Source organism: Leuciscus leuciscus (genome assembly GCF_965113295.1).
Source record: "Leuciscus leuciscus genome assembly, chromosome: 20".
NCBI lineage: Eukaryota > Metazoa > Chordata > Actinopteri > Cypriniformes > Leuciscidae > Leuciscus > Leuciscus leuciscus.
In genome coordinates this window covers 4,804,622-4,826,954 of record NC_138744.1, presented here as the reverse complement: position 1 = coordinate 4,826,954, position 22,333 = coordinate 4,804,622, and the positions used below count along the sequence as shown (strand labels likewise).

General features: G+C 36.3%; 2 protein-coding genes across 2 annotated transcripts; both read right to left on the bottom strand.

The window, feature by feature from the left end:
• Nucleotides 1-9,115: 9,115 nt before the first annotated feature.
• Nucleotides 9,116-11,974, bottom strand: sult2st3 (sulfotransferase family 2, cytosolic sulfotransferase 3). Its single transcript, XM_082150826.1, has 6 exons — nucleotides 11,708-11,974; nucleotides 11,052-11,260; nucleotides 10,296-10,422; nucleotides 9,686-9,780; nucleotides 9,424-9,604; nucleotides 9,116-9,292 (listed from the first exon to the last, which is right to left on the bottom strand). Exons 1-6 carry the CDS (start codon nucleotides 11,844-11,846, stop codon nucleotides 9,177-9,179), a joined length of 867 nt encoding a protein of 288 aa, XP_082006952.1. The 5' UTR covers nucleotides 11,847-11,974; the 3' UTR covers nucleotides 9,116-9,176.
• A 1,517-nt stretch (nucleotides 11,975-13,491) lies between these two features.
• Nucleotides 13,492-21,775, bottom strand: tmem147 (transmembrane protein 147). Its single transcript, XM_082150853.1, has 8 exons — nucleotides 21,674-21,775; nucleotides 21,194-21,294; nucleotides 20,733-20,802; nucleotides 20,589-20,654; nucleotides 18,646-18,782; nucleotides 18,382-18,466; nucleotides 18,077-18,198; nucleotides 13,492-15,114 (listed from the first exon to the last, which is right to left on the bottom strand). The coding sequence occupies exons 2-8, from the start codon at nucleotides 21,268-21,270 to the stop codon at nucleotides 14,994-14,996; spliced, it is 678 nt and encodes a 225-aa protein (XP_082006979.1). The 5' UTR covers nucleotides 21,271-21,294; nucleotides 21,674-21,775; the 3' UTR covers nucleotides 13,492-14,993.
• Nucleotides 21,776-22,333: the final 558 nt, after the last annotated feature.

Here is a 22,333-nt window from a genome sequence, read left to right as displayed (position 1 = left end):
TATTCTTCATGCTTTCATATCAACTAGACTTGATTATTGCAACACTGTTTTTACCTTCTTGAATAAGTCTGCTCTGAACAAACTGCAAATGGTTCAAAATTCTGCTGCTAGACTTCTAACTGGTGCCCCCAGAAGGTCTCATATCACTCCCGTTTTGTTGGCTCTCCATTGGCTCCCTGTAAAATTCAGGATTGATTTTAAGATTTTAGTGCTGACTTTCAGGGCCTTAAACAGTCAGGCCCCACAGTACATCAAGGACCTTTTGAGCCCGTACTCCTCTAGCCGCACTCTTCGGTCCTCTGGCCAGAACCTGCTTATGGTCCCCAAGACTCGTTATAAGACCCGAGGGGACCTGTCTTTTCAGTCTGTTGCCCCCAGACTGTGGAACGCCCTGCCCCTGTCTCTGCGTCTGGCAGACTCTGTTGACTCTTTTAAAAAGATCTGAAGACTTGTTTATTTAAGAAAGCTTTTGGTTGATGGGTTTTCACTAGTGTCACTTTGATTTTACATATGTATAAACATTTTTATATTGTTTTGTTTTACCTTTCTCGTGTACAGCACTTTGTGATTTCATCTGTGAAAAGCGTTTTAGAAATAAACTTTACTTACTTACTTACTTACTTCCAAGCTTGATAATGGGAGTGAATGGCTGTATGTCTTTGGAAGTCCATCAAAGTGCATCTCTTCATGATTAAAGTGCTCCACACGTCTCCGGGGGTTAATAAAGACCTTCTGAAGTGAACTTACACGAAGTGAAGTTCGTGCAAGAAAAATATCCATATTTAACACTTTATCGACTAAAATAACTAGCTTCTGGCAGACGGCCGTACAACGTAATGACGGCAATTGACGCCTCTCACGGTTCAAACAGGGCTGGGCAACCGCGTTCGTCATTACGTTGTGCGTCAAGTTCAAGGGTTACTCTTTTGGCGTAAGTCGATGCGTACGGCCGTCTGCCGGAAGCTAGTTATTTTAGTCGATCAAGTATTAAATATGGATATTTTTCTTACACAAACTCATCGGTTCACTTCAGAAGGCCTTTTTAACCCCCCAGAGCCGTGTGGAGCGCTTTAATCATGAATAGATGCACTTTGATGGACTTCCAAAGACATACATTCACTCCCATTATCAAGCTTGGAAGAGCCAGGACATTTTTTTATATAACTCCGATTGTATTAGTCTGAAAGAAGAATGTCATATACACCTATGGTTTCAGGGTGAGTAAATCATGGGACAAATTTCATTTTTGGGTGAACTACTGTAACCCTTTAAGTTTTGAGAAGAAAGCTATTGTTCCTCTGACGTCACTGCAAGCTGCTCCTGTAATACTGTATGAGCATTAGTGTGTACTGGGTAGTCAAAACAAAGGTGGGGTGTTCACACAGAGCATGTGATTTAATGTAAAGACTCATCTTATCACTCAGGTGAAGATAATCATTCAGACAATAGCAGGAAGCCGACAGCATTTCAGCACCAGTAAATAAACAGGCCAAATGATTGCTGCAGAAGTGTAAATACAGAGCTAACAATAAGACAGACTGGTTGTGATGTTGCTAATAATAGCTCAGCGCCTTTATTATTAATGGCGTACTGGCAGAAATTTAATGCAATTCTTAAATAGAATACTTTCTGAGGGGGGAATGTCAAAAGTGTCAACAATGTCTCGGTTGCCAGTTCTTAGAAAAGAACTCAACTGTGTGGAAAAAATACCCGTTTTTTATCTTTCTACTATAAACTGTGATTTTGTTGGTTTATTGGCAAACATATATTTTTTTTCTGGCTTTCTCTTTTGGTCACTTGCATACATGACGAACATGAGGTCATCCAAAAAATAAGGGTAATCTCACTACATTACTTTAATAATATAACAATAGATTTTTGTAAATAACAAATTTTAACTAGTAATTTGTAATACAAACACTTTATTTTGATGGTCCCTTTTGAATGTGCTGTTGACTAAGTACCTTTGGTTAAAAGTTAAGTAACTTTGCAACTATATGTCAACTAACTTTCATTGGCGTATAAGTAGACTCTCTGCTTAGTATCTGCAAACACTTTATTGTGATGGTCCTCCAACAGACACTCTACTGACTATAAGTAATTTTGCAACTACATGTCAACTTAATCTAACCCTAACCCTACCAGTCTCTAATGAGAGTTAGTAGACATTAGGTGCAATGTTACTTATAGTCAACAGAACGTGTTAAAGGGACCATCAAAATAAAGTGAAACCCAATACATTTTTAAAATAAATCTCCCATCGAATCAAAATATACCTACCAGTTGAGGACTAAATATATTCAAACTGTGTCTTTTCATACACCCTATGTTCCCAAACATTTATTTTGATATGTTAATTAGGGAATCTAAATTGTTCACATCAGAAATCATCTTTAAACAATAGCTAGAGGTAGATTTAATTCACTATATTAGAATTGGGTAAAAAATTGACTGGCATGTTGTCATATTTAGGAGTTATATATATGGATGGATGATGAGATAGATGGATGGATGATAATGAGATGATGGATGGATGACAAGTGTATATAAACCTTTGACCCACTGAAAGTATAAATAACAGCTGAAATAAAGTTTCTTAGCTAACTATGAAACATTTGACCTCAGGGAGTACACGTATAACATCATGAAATATGCTGAGTTGTGAAATATTGAGTTTGACTGTCACTTGGCTATGAGAGGATGTTTCCTCAACTTTATAAACATGACCTTCACAGCTGTCTTTTACATAAGAGACTGCTGTCACTGAGTGGACTGGCTATTGATCACGAGGTCTGTGATGTTTTTGCCCTTCCCAGAAGTCAATCTGAATTCACTGCATGTTGATGCAACCTTCTAATAAACCAAATGCAATACATCTGCATCATTACTGATAGCACAGAGCAGCGCCCCCTTATCCCTAAATTGTCAGAGACATAGACATTTTGCATTGTCAGTCGAAGTGAATAATTGCACCAACTTATTGTGCCTCTGCAGTTAAAAGTTAAAAGTCTGGAGCTAAAATGGCTTACTGTACAGCTGGCAAATACCTTTGACCTGAGTCATCTGTGCTGGTACTGTGGATTCACATTAGCATTTATTTAAAGGAAGAGCATAGTGGAAAAAACAAGGCCATTTACATACCCACAATGCAATGCATTGGTTTCTTCAAAAGGCCACCCACATGTCCAGGCAGAAAGATCTCGGAATAGCAAAGAAAAATAAACTTAAATGGCTTGATCAGGAAATACAGCACTACGACACATGCTGACCCAGATAACAACACCCAAACAACAACCCTGAAATAACACTCGGTCAATCTCTCTGTGCTTTGTTTTAAAATGTGTAACTGCAGCATGTTTTTGTCATCATTATTATTATTTACAAAAATAAAAAAAGCCCTAAACGTTTGCGTAGGTTTGTTAAGCCTAAAAAAGGATTGTTTTGGTTTAACTTTAACCCTTTGATGCATGCACGCATAAAAAAAATTCACTAGTAGACAAATATAAATTGTACTTACCTATAAAATTATAAAATAAAATAACAAAAAGCTAAGTTTTAATTAGTGATAATAATAAAAAGAAGACAAAGAAGAAGAATTTTAGATGAATTGGACCAGAGACACAAACATGTATAGATAATATAAATAGACAAATTGCACGCACCCATTGAATAATATAATAATAATAATTATAACAGTAAGTTTAGAAAATGATGAATTGGACACCATAGAACATTTAAAACCGCTACAATACAGTTTTGATTTGTGTCTATATAATATATTTCTGGTCACTATTTCATTTCCATTCTTCCATTTGTGTTATTTGACAGTTTTGATGACTTCACTCTTAATCTAAAATGTGGGAAATAGCAATAAATACATTATAATGGGTAAGAAAAAACAGGACTGGATGTAAATGTTCTAAAGGAGAGACTGTTTCAAGTAAACATTCAGCCATGGATGAGAACAGAATGACAGAATCAAAGGAAATAAATTCCTTTGCAAGACTTAAAGATTTAAAGAGCACTGTGAGTTTACATCAGACAGCCCTGCCTTTCTTTATCTCTCTACATCCCTGGAGTGTCGACACTAGTCCAAATAAAAGCTGACCCTTTGTTCTTGAGAGAGTCGAGAGAGTCGCTGTCCTCCACGCCCATGGACACCCACCATGCCATGTAGGGCTTTCCAGGGACAATCTGAGAGGAGACACTTTGATATCCGTCTGTTCCAGTGTCCATCCTGTCCTAATGATGTCAGCTGATCGTTTATCTGTGTCCGATGCACATGCGCACTGCAAGCGGCCGTCAATACGCCAGCTGTCTAGCGCAGACAATACGTGAGGATATATGGTTCCTCTGCCCAATCAGGAAGCAACAATGTTACCGTGATTGCCTGAAAAATGCCCTCGACACGCCTGGACGATGCCTACGCTCACACGTGTGTCCCGCCCAAAGTGCCCCAATTACAGGAAATCACAGGAAGTTCATTAGCGTTATCGGTAAAGAGGGAGTCTGCAGCGGACCCCAGCGCAGTCACGTACGGCACAGGCCCTGGGGTGAAATGCCCTCAGAGGAGAAGAACTAGGCCTATACGCTTTACCGGTCTCACATCACATACACTAGTCAGCACGTAGGCTATACACAACAACGTAAGTGCAAACTGAGCGCTTTCACATTATCATGTCAATGCCAGTTTACGTGCGCCGAATCTGACAACCAATCACAGTACGTCACAAGCTTCATTTGAATATTCTGGAACTGAATTAAATGAATGTGTTTGTTTACAATGAAGCAATTTCTTTGAAAGTGAAACCATTCTGGCACAAAGCAGCTCAATCTATAGAGGTGGTGATTGAAGAATAAAGCAATAAGCCAGGTTGCATTAAAATGATAACTGGTAAACACGGCCTTGAGTGGACTTGCTTTATTTAAGCTGTCAGTTGTGCTGAAAAATAGCGTTATATCTTGTTTGTATTTGTTTCTGTCCTACAGGTAAATGGAGATATTTAAAGGATTAGTTCATTTACTACCCTCAAGTTGTTTCAAACCTGTATGAATTTCTTCTGTTGAACACAAAAGAATATATTTTTATATATTAACAAATATAACAGAATATATTAACAGTTGATGTACCCCCCCAAGGAAGCCAAAGAAACCAAGAAATACATTGACAAGTCAAGAACCCTTTTTGCTTTATATATGCATTAAACTGCATATAAAGATCATAGGCCTATAAGCTCTTTTTATTGGGAATGATTATATGAAGATATATTGAAACAAAACCCGCAGGAAACAGATGTCGGGACACTCTAACTCAAATGATAAATACAGTCCTTCTCAAAGATAGCAAGCTTCAAAAGAAAGTTTTGTAACATTATACAGTTATAAAATTATATATTTAAGTCTTTACTGTCACTTTGATCAATTTAATGCATCCTTGCTGAATGATTCAAACAATTCTTACTGACCCCAAACTTTTGAATGGCAGTGTATAATGTTATAAAAGCTTTCTATTTCAGATAAATACTGTTCTTTTGAACTTTCGATTCATCAAATTTTTTTTTTTTTTTTTTTTTACTGTTTTCAGCATTTTCAACATTGTCACCGCCATCTTCATTGACCTGCAGTACATGGTGAGATTCGCTGAAGCACAAATGATCAGCATTGTGTAAAGCATCAGCCAAGTTAAACAAACATATAAACCTGCATGTAGTGTTTTTAGATGCTTTCAAACATGCAGCTTTTGCTGTGAATTTAAAGGGATTTTTCAGCATCTACCATGAAACTGGACTTTTTAAAAGAATATTCCTGGTCTTAAGCACAATTTATTGGTGCACAACATTACTTTAAAACAAAAAGTAACATACAAATATCATGAATATATAAAAATTCTAATATATTGAAAAAATTATTTCTGCCTCTGAAAGATGTCACAAACCCCTCTATATAATTTTTTTCCCATGACAAAATGAAGTCCCAAAATGCATTTTTCAGGTTGTATATCCAGTTAATCATGTAAATATGTCAGATTACAATGTACACCGTTTATGTTTGGGGTCAGGAAGATCAATTTGAAAGAATTTAATCATTTATTACTCAGCAAGCATAAATTAAATTCAATCAAAAGTGATAGTAAAGACATTTATAATGTTGCATATTTCTATTTCAAATAAATGCTGTACTTTTTAACTTTGTTCATCAAAGAATCCTGAATATACACTACCGGTCAAAAGTTTTAGATCGGTAAGGTTTTTAAAAGAAGTATCTTCTGCTCACCAAGGCTGCATTTATTTGATTAAAAATACAAACAAAAACAGTCATATTGTGAAATATTATTAAAATTTAAAACAGCTGTTTTCTATGAGAATATATACAGTGGGGAGAACAAGTATTTGATACACTGCCGATTTTGCAGGTTTTCCCACTTACAAAGCATGTAGAAGTCTGTCATTTTTATAGGTACTCTTCAACTGTGAGAGACGGAATCTAAAACAAAAATCAAGAAAATCACATTGTATGATTTTTAAGTAATTAATTTGCATTTTATTGCATGACATAAGTATTTGATACATCAGAAAAGCAGAACTTAATATTTGGTACAGAAACCTTTGTTTGCGATTACAGAGATCATAAGTTTCCTGTAGTTCTTGACCTGGTTTGCACACACTGCAGGGATTTTGGCCCACTCCTCCATACAGACCTTCTCCAGATCCTTCAGGTTTCGGGGCTGTCGCTGGGCAATACGGACTTTCAGCTCCCTCCAAAGATTTTCTATTGGGTTCAGGTCTGGAGACTGGCTAGGCCACTTACGGTGCTTCTTACGGAGCCTCTCCTTAGTTGCCCTGGCTGTGTGTTTCGGGTCGTTGTCATGCTGAAAGACCCAGCCGCGACCCATCTTCAATGCTCTTACTGAGGGAAGGAGGTTGTTGGCCAAGATCTCATGATACATGGCCCCATCCATCCTCCCCTCAATACGGTGCAGTCGTCCTGTCCCCTTTGCAGAAAAGAATCCCCAAAGAATGATGTTTCCACCTCCATGCTTCACGGTTGGGATGGTGCTCTTGGGGTTGTACTCATCCTTCTTCTTCCTCCAAACACAGTGAGTGGAGTTTAGACCAAAAAGCTCTATTTTTGTCTCATCAGACCACATGACCTTGTCCCATTCCTCCTCTGGATCATCCAGATGGTCATTGGCAAACTTCAGACGGGCCTGGACATGCGCTGGCTTGAGCAGGGGGACCTTGTGTGCGCTGCAGGATTTTAATCCATGACGGCGTAGTGTGTTACTAATGGTTTTCTTTGAGACTGTGGTCCCAGCTCTCTTCAGGTCATTGACCAGGTCCTGCTGTGTAGATCTGGGCTGATCCCTCACCTTCCTCATGATCACTGATGCCCCACGAGGTGAGATCTTGCATGGTGCCCCAGACCGAGGGAGATTGGCCGTCATCTTGAACTTCTTCCATTTTCTAATAATTGCGCCAACAGTTGTTGCCTTCTCACCAAGCTGCTTGCCTATTGTCCGGTAGCCCATCCCAGCCTTGTGCAGGTCTACAATTTTATCCCTGATGTCCTTACACAGCTCTCTGGTCTTGGCCATTGTGGAGAGTGGAGAGTGTTTGATTGAGTGTGTGGACAGGTGTCTTTTATACAGGTAATGAGTGGAGAACAGGAGGGCTTCTTAAAGAAAAACTAACAGGTCTGTGAGAGCCGAAATTCTTACTGGTTGGTAGGTGATCAAATACTTATGTCATGCAAGAAAATGCTAATTAATTATTTAAAAATCATTTTCTGGATTTTTGTTTTAGATTCCGTCTCTCACAGTTGAAGAGTACCTATGATAAAAATTACAGACTTCTAGTTATAGGAAAACCTGCAAAATAGGTAGTGTATCAAATACTTGTTCTCCCCACTGTAGTTAAGTGTAATTTATTCCTGTGATCAAAGCTGAATTTTCAGCATCATTACTCCAGTCTTCAGTGTCACATGATCCTTCAGAAATCATTCTAATATGATGATTTGATGCTCAAGAAACATTTATGATTATTATCAATGTTGGAAACAGTTTTTTACTTTTTTATTTCATGATGCTATAATGAATAGAAAGTTCAAAAGAACAGCATTTATCTGAAATCTAAAGCTTTTCTAACATTAAACACTACCCTTATAAAGTTCGGGGTCAGTAATAATTTAAATTTTATTTTTGGTGGAAAGAAAGAAAATAAATCAATACTTTTATTCATCAAGGATGAGTTAAACTGATCAAAAGTTACAGTAAAGACATCTATAATGTTAGAAAATATTCTAGTTTAAATAAATGCTGTTTTTTTTAACTTTCTATTCATCAAAGAATAAAAAAAATAAAAAAATTGAGCATAAAATCAGCATATTAGAATGATTTCTGAGGGATCATGTGACGCGAGTAATGATGTTGAAAATTCAGCTTTCATCTGAGGAATAAATTACATTTTAAAATATATTAAAATAGAAAACAGTCATTTTAAATTGTCATAATATTTCACAATAATACTGTTTTTTTTAATCAAATAACTGCAGCCTTGGTGAGCAGAAGAGACTTCTTTTAAAAACTTAAAAAATCTTACCAATTCAAAACTTTTAATGGTAGTGTATATATATACTTTTTGATTGTGCATAATTATATGATAGTATATGGAAACATTTTTTTATGCTTGGTGCAAATCCAACAGGAAATAGATGTTGGGATACTCAGATTATCAAGTGTTATTTCACTGTAAAAAAACACACACAAAAAACAGTCCTTCTCAAAGAAAAATCTCATTATTTTGCAGCAATACATGGATTTAAATGTAAATGCAACTAACTACATTTCACTGTGTTAGTGCTTGCAACTTCACCCAGTGACACAAAGCAATGCAAACAGACGTCAGGATGTTGCGTCCTCGCCGCCGTTATGTTGTAAAAACCAACACTGGTTTAACTGTCATAGACTTTAACATCTTATCATCTTAAGCAATCCCAACAGATCTTCAGGACACCAGAGGACGTTGCAGCAATAACTCTTTCACGCTGTGCTGCCTGATGGGGAACGAAACCTTAAACTCGAATAAACAACATAGAAACCAAGTCAAGTAAACCATCACACATTGCAACTATGACTGTTTATTTTGATGTGCACTGAGATGCTATTACAAGAGATTCGCTCATTTCTCATCCCATGGGAATCTGATGTTACTTCCTTTCATTTCCTCCTGAATTACAGCTGTGAATTTGGCATCAAGTTCAGGGCTGAAGTGATTCTTCCAGTCTCCAGCGATACCTTTAAATAAACAGAATGGTTTCAGTCAAAAACATAAATGGGATGAACATGTATGTTTATTATTAAAACTGTACATCTTTTAAAAGCTTTCAGTGTTTTAAAATGTGTCAGTACTGTTTAAATGCTTGTACCTTTTCTGAGGAAGTTTGACTTCTTCTTGTCCAAAACGACATCCGGCACCAGAGAGTAGTTTGACATGTTGTTTGTTTTCATGTTTTTGAAAGTGCCGTTATTGACCACCCGATCCAGAGCGTCTGCGCTGAGCTCCCGACCGAGGAAGTTTAAAATCCGCTCCACGATTTCACGGAGGTCCTTTAATTACAAAAAAGAAAGAACTGCAAGTCACTCATTCTCTCTGATACCTGAAGGAGTATTTCTTTCCCTTCACTTTACCTGAATCATTTCTTCATAGGTGATGTACAGAATTCTGTCCCCGAACTCAGGGTTTCGCCAACTTTTCACATGGTCAGTCCACTTCCCGAAAAGAACTGTGCAAGCAATTGCAAATCAATTATTGCAATATTTATGACACACTCCATTCATTCATACTGTCTGATGTATGATACTGTACTGTAAAATACTGAAATAAAGATGCTTCAATAGTGATTTTAAAGCGGCAACATCAATATATCAAAACACACCAATGTTCAAGAACTAGTCAATAATAATCAGGATAGAACTGTTTTCAACATTGAAATAATAATCAGAAATGTTTCTTGTGCAAATCATCATATTAGAATGATTTCTGAAGGATCATGTGACACTGAAGACTGGAGTTATGATGCTGAAAATTCAGCTTTGCATCACAGGAATTAATTACATTTTAAAATAGATTAAAATAGAAAACAGTCATTTAAAATAGTAATAATATTTCACAATATTACTGTTTTTACTGTGTTTTTAATCAAATAAATGCAGCATCGGTGAGCGACTTCTTCATAAGAGATTTTTTTAATTTAATAATTCAAACTTTTGAATGTTAGTGTATATTTGAATCCCTCACCTTTTCCTGACAGGAATTTGTCTGTGAATTCTTCAAATGTTCCAGGGTCTTCAAGGAAAGTTGCCATTTTATGAAAGTGGAAAGATGAGACTAGAACATCTTTAGGATTCCGAGCAACGTAGATTACCTGAAGAGGAAAGAAAAGATATCACGATTAGAGACATGCAACCTGACTGACTGGCCGGCCGGACATGTTTCTGGATATGAAATCACCCAAAACACACAATGTGCAAAAATGCAAGGATATTACCACTGATTCCTTATGATGCCATAATGTACTGAGAATTATACAGTGAAACCAATGCAGACAAGGTCATTTCGTGTCATAACACACGCAATTGCTGTCAAGGATAACAATAATAAAACACTCTGTGATAATAGATTTGATAATAGGTTTAACTGTTGTGTTATTCATTTCAAATCACAATTATGGGGATTGTTTAGGTTTATAAGCTCAGTTTAGGGGTTGACTCTTAGGTCTGATCATAATTCTTAGTTTACACTATATGTGGCAACAATGCACAGATGTTTATAAACACTATTGTGATGAGCAGTGTAGTGATCATCTTTGGTGAATGCTAAATATCACATCCATGCAAGCACAGATATTACCTTTTATTTTCATCTCAAAATTCACGAATGGTCACAAAAACAAACAAAAAGACTACTATCATCAGAAAGAAAAAAGAAAAAACAGACTCAATAAAAGAAATCTATAGAGTGACTTAGATGTGGCTGTCCTGCTGTTGTCTATACCTTGGCCTTGGAGTTGAAAAAGGAGGGAGGCATCAAATGACAAGGCATGTGGGAGACGATGGCTCGCGGTGAAGGGAATTTATCGAGGACCAGTGGAGCTCGGTTTTCCTCCAGCCATGGAACCCTCTCCCAGTTGGGGATGGTTTGCACTGAGGTCAGGTCTCCTCCATTCAGGAGTGGGGGAAGAATTTCCTGCATCCATGTGGTACCTGACAAAAACAGGCAGGGGTTAATGAGGATGCACTGATCGCCGTCATGCATGTTACATTAATACTTGCATTTGATTTAGGAAACACACATCATCATGCATTACGCTGAATTTCTCCAAATATCTCTCCATAACATTTGCACAAGAGAATGCATTAGCCTGATGTTTAGTATTTAAATCTGAATGCTTATAATAGAGTTTGATTTGCAGTCTGAGGAGGATCAGAATGCAGACACTGTCATCCAAAGCAAATTACATTGCAAAACATTTGATCAGTTCACAAGGAATCAAACTCATGATTGCTCTTTGTGGTTTCTGCATCATTTAACTGCTGCACAATTTTAAGATGTTGATTTGTTTAGCAAACTGTGCAAGTAGATTGAGACGTGTTGCTGAATGCATAAGAGGAGAAATAAACATTATGCATTGAAAACAGAGTTGAGCTTACCAGATTTTGGATAGGTTACAGCAAAGATATCGTCATCTTTAACTTGAAAATTCTGGAGGTAGTTGAGACTTTCATCTGTGTGAGCAATCGTAGGCAGCATGAGACCATGGTAAAGCCGATACAAATCGCTGTCCGCCATCCTCTGCTGACCGGACTTTGCAAAACAAGGACGTTTTGTTCACCGTGTTCTCTGTGAATTCAAATTCACTTGTGCTTGGAAGGGAGGAGAGAGAGGGATCGAGAGAGAGAGAGAGAGAGAGAGAGAGAGAGAGAGAGAGAGAGAGTGTGTGTGAGAAAGAGAGAGAGAGAGAGTGTGTGTGTGTGTGAGAGAGAGAGTGAGAGTGAGAGAGAGAGAGAGTGTGTGTGAGAGTGAGAGTGAGAGTGAGAGAGAAAGAGTGTGTGTTTGACGGTGAGAGCATTCATTAACTCAACAGGGAGCCGTATATTTGCTGCTGACATTCACAGGAGCGTTTGGGGGAAAGGTTACTTGGGTCCAAGTACACATACAAAGGAGGATTTTATGTGCACAAAACGGAAAGGAAAAAAGATAGCTGAAAAGTCTTTTATAAGGACAGAAAGAGCAAGCAAACAAACAAACCATAGTGCATGCAATCAAATCGTTATATATACTTTATGATTCCTATGCATAGGTATTTGTGTGATAGGCTACTTCAGGGAAATGCATTGCATTTAAAAAAATATTATAAAACACCATGGGATTTTTTTTTTTTTAAATGAAGGAGAAAGTACAAAACGATAGAAGAGAGTAAGAAAGAACATTTGAGAAATAAAGTAAAAAAAAAAAAAAAAAAATGAAAGAGTCCAAAAGAGTTCAAAAGGAAGACGGAAAACATTTATGCAACAAAAGGACAAATCAAAAGAATCAAAGAATGTTTCAAAGAGTTTGAAGGACGAAATCTTTAAAAGACAGTTTGAAAGAAAGATCATAAAAAGATTTAGAAGAAAGCTGAAAACCTGCCCTGCTAGATGAACACATGTGAGACTAGAGAGAGTTTGATAGTTTATCAGCAGCATTGAGTCATCAGTGATAAAGAGTCTCTACTGTACAGGTAATGTAAGACATGTGAGAGAGTGACCCGTAATCCAAGAGTGAAACTCCAGCGGGTTTCGTTCTTTATTCAATTCTTTTCTCAAATCGCGCTCAGGTGTGCTTATGGAGAATAAAAACACTGCTCCTTGATTTTAAACCGACAGAACTGGTTTGTCAGTACGTGATTGTTATTGTTGCGGGTAGACTAACTTGCTAGATATTCGATAAGAAGGCTCCGCCCACCGGTGGGGGACAACAAGTTCAAGTTACCATAGTACACTTTCTATGAGGACAAAATTAAGAGGTTTAAATCCACTTGATCGCATGCATCCACTATAGTATTTTTTTTTTAAGCATTTTTTTAATCAATTAGCAGGCAGTTCTGGAGATTGAGAAATACAAAAACTTAAAATCTGAAAATAGCCAAATCTATTGTATATTTCACTTCATTTCCCCAATAGAACTGAATGTGTAATTATGGTAAATAAGTATAGCAGACTAGTTTATCAAATCCTGACAGTATCTATAATGTGTTACGACCTAAAACCAGCATGCACGTGTCCAACATACACCTTATACTGGTCAAGAAGTCAGTTCTGTCTATGGCTATGAACATCATCAGTAGTATTTTTCAAAAACTAAATAGATAAAATTTTCAGTAGAGATAAATCAAAAACTGTGTACTAAGCCACTCCCCTGTACATTATGATTTGGATTATTACAAAAAAAAATGTATGATTCATCAAAACCCAAAGTTAAACCCAATGTATTAGGAAATGTTGAGATTGACGAAAATTAATAAATGCTGTAGAAGTACAGTACAAGCCAAAAGTTTGGAAACATTACTATTTTTAAAGTTTTTGAAAGAAGTTTCTTCTGCTCTTCAAGCCTGCATTTATTTGATCAAAAATACAGAAAAAAAAGTAATATTGTGATATATTATTACAATTTAAAATAATTCTTTTTCAATTTATTATACTTTAAATTATCATTTATTTCTGTGATGCAAAGCTGAATTTTCAGGATCATTACTCCAGTCTATCACATGATCCTTTAGAAATCATTCTAATATGATGATTCATTATCAAAGTTGGAAACAGTTCCGCTGCTTAATATTTTTTCATAACCTGTGATACTTTTTTAGGATATTTTGATGAATAAAAGGTTTTTACAAAAAGAAGAAAATGTTTTAAAAATAGAAATCTTTTGTAACAACAATATACACGACTGGTCAGTAATTTGGGGTCAGTCATTTTTTTTCTTTCTTTTTTTTTAAATAAATCAATACTTTTATTCAGCAAGGATGTGTTAAATTGATAAAAAGTGATAGTAAAGAAGATTTATATTAGTAGAAAATATTTTTTTATTTCGAATAAATGCAGTTCTTTTTAACCTTTTATTCATCAAATATATTAGGCAGCAGAACTGTGTCCAACACTCATAATAAATCAGAATATTAGAATGATATCTAAAGGATCATGTGATATAGACTGGATGTCACATGTGACACTGAAGACTGGAGTAATGATCCTGAAAATTCAGCTTTGCATCACAGAAATAAATGATAATTTAAAGTATAATAAATTGAAAACCAATTATTTTAAATTGTAATAATATATCACAATATCAAAAAAAATTCTGTATTTTTGATCAAATAAATGCAGGCTTGATGAGCAGAAGAAACTTCTTTCAAAAACATTAAAAATAGTAATGTGTCCAAACTTTTGGCCTGTACTGTATTATTCATTGTGGTTATTTAAAGTTAACAAATCATACTTCATTGTCAAATGTACCAATTAACATTTTTGTAGTCAATGCTTTAACATATTAAGTTCTTTATCAAAGCTGGGTTTGGTTTGCTCAGAGAAGATTACATACTTGTGATATTTTATGATAACTAAATTCAATCATACAAAAACTGCAAAGGATTTTTGTCCCATCTGGTCTTTATTTATAAATTAGTTTGTGGTTAAGAAGGTAAGTTTCACCATAACAGGTTTCTTTCCCAAAATCGTCCAAGCATTCCTTCGTATTGAAAGCATATGTTTATTTAGTTAATTGAGTTATGTAAAAACATGTTCACTAATAAAAATTATACTATCACAGTCTCTTTGAGGCAGATACAAAAGTTCAATGTAGGAATGTGGAGTTGCTCTTTAAATACTTGAAATGCCCCGTGTGTGTGTGTGTGTGTGTGTGTGTGTGTGTGGTGGCACTGTACAGTACACAAGGCGATCAGTTGCTGTGAACGAGTGTGACGAACAGGAAGAGTGAACAGAGGGAGATGGCACCGGTGAGCAGGGCCTTCACGAGGAGAGCCGTCCAGCTGCCCAGGAGGAACACATGGACGAACAGCCTGGAGGAGAGACACAGACGTGGAGTAAAGCCTCACAACAGAGTATAACAAGTGATGCCATTTTAAAAGTTCCTCATGTTGTTTTGGAGGTCTCCTACAATATGTTTACATGCATCCGAGGTTAAAAACAGTTTAATTTTCTTTAAAATATACATTGCAGATCACCCTCTTTACTCACAGTGTCTGAAACGGTTCAATGAAGGATTCGGTCTCGCTAAACCCCTCCTTTCGGAGAGCCTACTCTGCTCTGATTGGTCAGCCAGTCCAGTCTGTTGTGAATGGTCTAGCGTTTACAGCCCATGTCAGAAATGAAACAACCATTACCATATCTGAATTTCAGCTCTGGAGTCTTCCTCACTTCTTGATACACAGTGATACAAACAGTAACAACGGTGTCGGTTTTACCATATCAATTTGAGCCCAAGTCTTCACTTTTTTTGAAGTGCATGTAAAGTGGATTTGCGGTCTCAGCACAGAAAACAACGTCTTCTCAACGTTTCGACAACATGAACCAAACTCTTCCAGTCTCAGCTACAACTACAGTGTTTGAGGACGGGTCAAAGTAGACGTTGTTCGCGAGTAGCCAATGAAGACCATAGGCTGGCATTATGCAAATTTGTTACAAACCTACTAGGGCTGTAATCTCCTAGTCGATTAATTGGTCGATACGTTCTGGCTCGACCAAAATTCTGATTGGTCGATTTTTTGCCGCGTTCATTTCATCAGGTGGAAAGTACTAATTGCTAATGGGGGTGTTTTCAGAGCACCCCTGTTTCACAGGTAACAGTCTGTCTTCAGAACACCCCCTTGCTTTCACTTCTTTTGGATTAGCACAACCCACTGGAGAAGAGAGACAGATTGAAGAAAGTAGGCTACTAGAAGGTTTGCTGAATATTATTTATTTAATTGTGAGAGCGTTTAATTCATAGTCAGTTCTCTTCTACCATGTCAACAAAGATATCGGCAGTGTGGCAGCATTTTTTTAAAATAGAAAACGGGAAAAAAGTCGAATGCAAATTTGCGCTGTGCAAATATGTGTTTGTATTCGTTTTGAGCCTATGCTTTATTTTTCAGTTATGCACTTTATTTCGTTTCTGCTCTTGATCTGGTTTGTTTAATAAATATTCTTTTTTTTATTAAAGTGGACGTGCCTTTTGTGTTTAAGAGTAAAAGCTTTAAGTTAATAGTCTATTCGTGTCTCAGCCGCGAAGCTGAGCTCCTATGTTCATGCGAGCTGCACAGAGCGGCTGAAATCATAGTGTCTCTCAGTTATTATAATACATATGACAAAAACATCTGTCTAAATTATGTTGTATATTTCTCAAAAGTTATTGTGATGATATCACTAGTTGAAACGCTGTCAGAGCCGACAGACTCGTGTGTCAGACTGATTTCAGTGCAAAATAATTAGGTCAAAAACTATTTAAAATACTGCAAATAGCCTACTTGTTTTTTATGTTTATTTATAATTCATTTAGGCGATCAACAAGGCTACCAAGTACTGCGCACAGTGCGCAGCTAATTCATTTAATGTCACTTTTAGTCGATTTTTAGTCTAAAATTTCAGGATTTCAGTCGACCAAGATTTTCTTTGGTTGATTACAGCCCTAAGACCTACGTAGGTTTGTGCAGGAAGTGAGACTGAAGTTACTGACGACACGTTTCAGGCAATTCAGAATCGGTTCTTTCTTTTGGGAGACAATAACTCATTATCGGGCACTTTGATATTTTTCAGACCTTTTACATTCACAAACAGCTATATTACACACTACATGTAATATAAACGAAAAATGTATTTTCCAAAAAGGTAATGTGAAAATACCGGTACTACACTAACACTGTATCCCAAAATGCAGATCACTCTACTTGACATTTTTAATGTCATAAACATAACTTATTTTATATTTTATATTTTCAAACAAAACTGAAAATGTGAAATGACTGCATGATGCTTACATGCAAAATGAGAAAGTCATATTACAATAATACAGCATACTATTGTTTTGCTGTGTAATGTGTTCTGTTTCAGACACTATTTGTAGAAAATAGTAGGCAGTGTACATGGCATACTGTGCAGTATTCAGTAAGTAGTAAGCTAGTATTTAATTCCACAGCCTGTAACTAAAGCAAATTAAATCAACATTATGGCAACAGTGCCATCTGGAGGAAGAACAAACAAACAAGTGCATCACTCTAAAGCAACAGCAGAAACTCTATAGTATAAAATAAGCACCTTTTAAGATAAATGAACATCAAATACAAACACAAAGTAAAAACTATTATTAAATAATATCAAATTGACTCTTGAGCTTTGATCTTTGTAGATTAATGTAGGTTTTAAATAGGGATTTGCGAGACTATCTGATTATTAATTTTGGCGCATTTAATGTTTTGTTCTATATATTTACAAATGCTACATTTAAATTATAGTCATGTTAATGTTACATTTTAAATTTATATATTATTTTGAAATGTTTATATCTGGAGCGGAAAACAAAATCATTTAATTTTTCCTCAAATTTTGCATGTGTTTGTTTGCACAAATAGATTGGCTTATAGAGAAATGCTGTCCAACAGTGAAAATTACTGAGAATCACTTTATATGTTATGACCAAAAATGGATATTATAACCGATATTGTGAATCTGTATTGTTTGGAACTATTCATTATGAAATTAAGCATTGTAAAATTCTAATGTACAGCAGATAGGATGAACAACTGTTTAGCACTTTTATAATCTGCCAAAGTAAAGCAGCACACACTGATAAAATTTGGAAAAATAAGCACTAATATTATCCACTTAAAATATTTATTTAAACCCTGTTTACTAGAAACTTGCCATATTATAAAATACTCAGTACAAACTAAGAAGTACTGATGAAATGCTGATGTATGACAGCTCTGTTATAATATCTTAGTTTAAAAACTGTGCCAAAAATAAATGTATGACTGCGATACTCACTCCATTAGAAATCCCTTATAAACACACAATCCCAGCAGGACGGTGACAGGGAGACGGAAGCTTTTGGGAAGGTCGTATCGAGTGAACATCCATACTACTGCCGCCATGGCAATGTAATGTACCTGATATGATTAAAACAAATAAGTTCAGGGATAGGATAAAGAAACATGAGCGAGTAAAACTGACAAGAAACTGTCCCACTGACAAAAATACAAATAAAATCACATTTAATGTTACAATATTACAGAACAATAAGAAGAGAATCTGTTGCAAGCAAACAAAAACAAAGTAAGCACATATCTTACCAGACTGATGTTTGAATCAAAGCTCATCTGGATGTATTTCCAGTCAAACTCAATGCCACGAGCTCCCACCCATAACGGTATACATCTGTTCAGAACAGCCAGACAAAAACAGTTTTTTACAGTACTGATCATTTCGATAACCTGGGACTACAAGCTCATGTATTATAACTAAACAAAAATGCACAACTAAAACATATACATTAATTTCTATTGGTTTGTGCAGGTGAAAAATTGTCAAGATCTCTGTCAGGATGATCAGAATACCTTGACATGATGAGCTCCGCTGTGGCCCAGCCCATAGCTGCCACCATGATCTTATACTCGCCCTTCCCAGCATTCTTAGACATAACCAGATGAAGACCTAGAAGATCGGCCATGTCCACTGTGGCCTTCATGAACTCCTGGGGTTAACAGGACAAAATGAATGGAGAAGTCTGATGACTATATGATAAAAATTGATTATTTGTACTGTCATCAGGGCTGAAACAACAACACATGAACAAATTGTGTAAGCAAAGCCTTAAAGCAGAGGTCTTCAACACTGTTCCTGGAGAACCACTGTCCTGCAAGGTTTATTTCCAACCTGCTTCATAACACCTACATGTAATTTTCAAGCGATCCTGAAAAGCTTGATTTGCTAGTTTAGGAGTTTTTGATCAGGGTTGGAGCTAAACTTTGCACAACAGGTTGAAGACCTTTGCCTTACAGGGATAGAAAAATTAACATTTTAACATTTACTCAACCTCAATAGCTATGTTTCCATCCAAAGTTGCGAATTTAACCTATGCGCAAAATTGGCATATTGCACAAAACATTTGCGAATAAAGCACCTTTTCCATCCAGTGAGTCGAAGAGAACAAAATCCTCACTTCCTGATAAACTGGCGATACGTTGATGCAGTAGCAGAAGCCACTGTATATAATAATGTTTGTATATATTACTCCTCAGAGGGTGCAGACGAGACGCAATAAACACGGTCAGTTTTCCTGCTTTCTCAGGTGGATACCTGCTGTTTGGGAACGCAGTCGTATAAGACAGTTACTTTGCTCAGGCATTTCAGAATGACCAAATCAGCATTTCAGACGCTGTGGAAGAGATCGATCTGCTGGTTGGTCCAGTTATACATGTCTTTTTTGTTGCACATCGAAGAATGTGTTTCTATCGTAGATTATGTGCATGTTTTCTTTAACGGATAAAAAATGTATCCGACTCAAATGAGCGCATAAATGTGCATTTTTAGAATTTAAGCGCATCTTGGTGTTTCCATCCAGCATTTTTTTTATGTGATTTCCCAAAATGTGCATAAAAATAGGTGGATGGAAACACAGCTAATGCCATTCCCGATGCATATGGCTTTCTTTCTTCAGATAAAGACAAGCAAATTTTTTTTAGGAAAATAATCAATCTCTACGTATCCAATGCCAATGAATGGCTGCCACTCGGATGACACTTAAAAAAAAAAAAACACGCAGCGATCGTGACAGTACATTTACATTTATTCATTTAGCTGACGCTTTTATCCAAAGCGACTTACAATTGCTATATATGTCAGAGGTCGCACGCCTCTGGAGCAACTAGGGGTTAAGTGTCTTGCTCAGGGACACATTGGTGTCTCACAGTGGATTCGAACCACACTAAAGGCATGTGTCTTATACAGTAATCCATACGAACCCAGTGGATGCATCAAATGCTTGTGAAGCGAAACAATAAAATACTATTATTTTTTAACTATAAATCATTGCTTCCGGTCTACTCATATGAGTGTCGGTCCTCTGTGCTTCTGCGTAACTTCTCGCTCGTACTTCACATGTCACAAAATCCCTCTCATGAAGAGTGTGTGACAGTAGACCGTAAGTAATGATTTATAGTTCAAGTAAAAAATCGGAGTAATTTTCTTGCACACACCTATTGTTTCGCAACATTGATTTACCCACTAGGGTCGTATCAATTACCGTCACTATCGCTGTGTGTGGTTTTTCAAGCGTCAACTAAGCGGCAGCCATTCAGTTGCATTATATGGACTGACAGTGATAGATTATTTCTTAAAAATAATCTTTTTTGTTTTTGTTTAAATGAACTCTCTCTATAATTTGGGATATTTCGATTCAAAGCCCTCTGTTTATACTAATAATTGTCTGTAGAAAAATGCATAATGAAAATCTTCAAAATGAATGAAGAGTGTGAAATTCAGCTCAGAGACAGCTTACCCCAACAAAATCATACACGCCAGCTCCTCCCTCCCAGGTGGGGAAAAATGTGGCAAGAAACATCATCTGAAAGCGATATCACAGATTTACAGATGACATTCTCTTTTACGAAACATCTTTGTGAGGACCAATAGACTCAATCACCTTGCACAGCTGCACGAAGAGGTATGTAGCACCTGCTTGGACACATCTCCAAAATGCATTATACTCCGATCTGCCAAAAAAACAAAGAGTGAAGATTAGAACAGTGATCACAGCTAGAAAGATATATACATTTTTTCTTTTTTTTTTCTTTCTTTGTAGCATCCATCATCAACAGCTGAAAACCGTTGGATGATCGTGTGCAGTAAGAAGAATCACAATGTTACATTTGCAAACATGTGGAAGGAACAAGGAAGTCTCATATTGAACACATTAGTTTGGCATATGGCACATGACATAAGAAGATTACACTGTACACTTACTTCAGCATATAAAACAAACATCACGTCTTAAATAATACATACTGTAGCATCAATATTGAAGCGATAATTTCTATACAATTCCATCAACATATATATATTTTACTCCACAAACGAAAAACAAAAAAACGTTTAAATACTTACAATCCACTGCATTTGTAAGTAATGAAATATGGAAAATAGGCCAAGGAAAAACAGTTTCCGAAATGAAAGAGCGTCATGGTAGAGATGTTCCTCCTCAGATCCTGTTAATATAGAAAGAAAAAACCATCAGATTTATTCCAAATCAGGACTAAATAACGTAAACGTTTATGAAATGTTTTAATAAGGCGAATATTCCTGGTATGACAAGTTTATAATTGTATCTACACAAATTACAGTATATATAAAGTTATAGATATATTACATCGATTTATATGTTGATATTATATGGTGTTTTAAAACGTCAACATGTTAAAGCTCCACATCTAACGTTACTATGTATCGTCATCAGACAGCGTGCTCATATCGTGAGAAAATACTCGATATATAATTACAGTAAAACTTTTTATAAAACTATTTGTTTCTAGAACTAATTTATTACTTCTGCCATTAATCAGTAAAAAGATTATTAGATGTTCTTACCAACAAAATCGCGATTTTAGAATGACAGGCGCAGGTCAAATAATCCTCCTGTGCATCACTGTTAAATGTCCGAGCGGATGCGCTCTCTATCTTACTGTAGTTCCGCTGCTCATTCTACAGCAAAATAGCAACTGGCGTGACACAGAGCTATTAAAATGGCTAGGTTTCATCAGAGACAATTTATTTAAAGGACTTTGGTTTCATTCAATGTCCTCCTGGGACCCAGGAATAGACCTTTGTCCACTGTAGTGGACATTATATTTTAGTGAATTTCTCTGACACCATACATGTCACAGTTTAAAGTCTGGGTATCCTGTATCACACTCAGGACTTTCGAGAGATACCAAATGTGTTGGAGGTTTCACCAAAACAAAAGATTCGTAAAGATTTTGAAGCTTGATGAAGCAGTGTTTCGAAATCGCCCATCACTACAACGCACACGAACAGTGTTCATTCAGACATGTATGTTTCCCATGCGTTCTACAGATCGTGAAACAATCTCGTTCACAAGAAGAGAAAAAGGAAGGGATATAATTACGAATATGTTAAAATAACACCATAAACGATTAAATAACTAAAATACACAATTTATTTAGGCTATTGTTGTTGTCTTGATTCCCCCATATCAGCGTTTTTATATATATTTGTGGAGGAGTAAAA

What these genes read in the sequence shown, in the direction of transcription:
- sult2st3 (XM_082150826.1), bottom strand. Translation starts at nt 11,846, where the DNA reads ATGGCGGACAGCGATTTGTATCGGCTTTACCATGGTCTCATGCTGCCT. An exon ending in TTTTCAACTCCAAGGCCAAG is followed by an intron (nt 10,423 to 11,051) that starts GTATAGACAACA and finishes TTTCCTCTTCAG; the next exon opens with GTAATCTACGTTGCTCGGAA. An exon ending in CCTATGAAGAAATGATTCAG is followed by an intron (nt 9,605 to 9,685) that starts GTAAAGTGAAGG and finishes TTGTAATTAAAG; the next exon opens with GACCTCCGTGAAATCGTGGA.
- tmem147 (XM_082150853.1), bottom strand. Translation starts at nt 21,270, where the DNA reads ATGACGCTCTTTCATTTCGGAAACTGTTTTTCCTTGGCCTATTTTCCA. An exon ending in GCGTGTATGATTTTGTTGGG is followed by an intron (nt 18,783 to 20,588) that starts GTAAGCTGTCTC and finishes TGTTAACCCCAG; the next exon opens with GAGTTCATGAAGGCCACAGT. An exon ending in GCGGAGCTCATCATGTCAAG is followed by an intron (nt 18,467 to 18,645) that starts GTATTCTGATCA and finishes TGTTCTGAACAG; the next exon opens with ATGTATACCGTTATGGGTGG.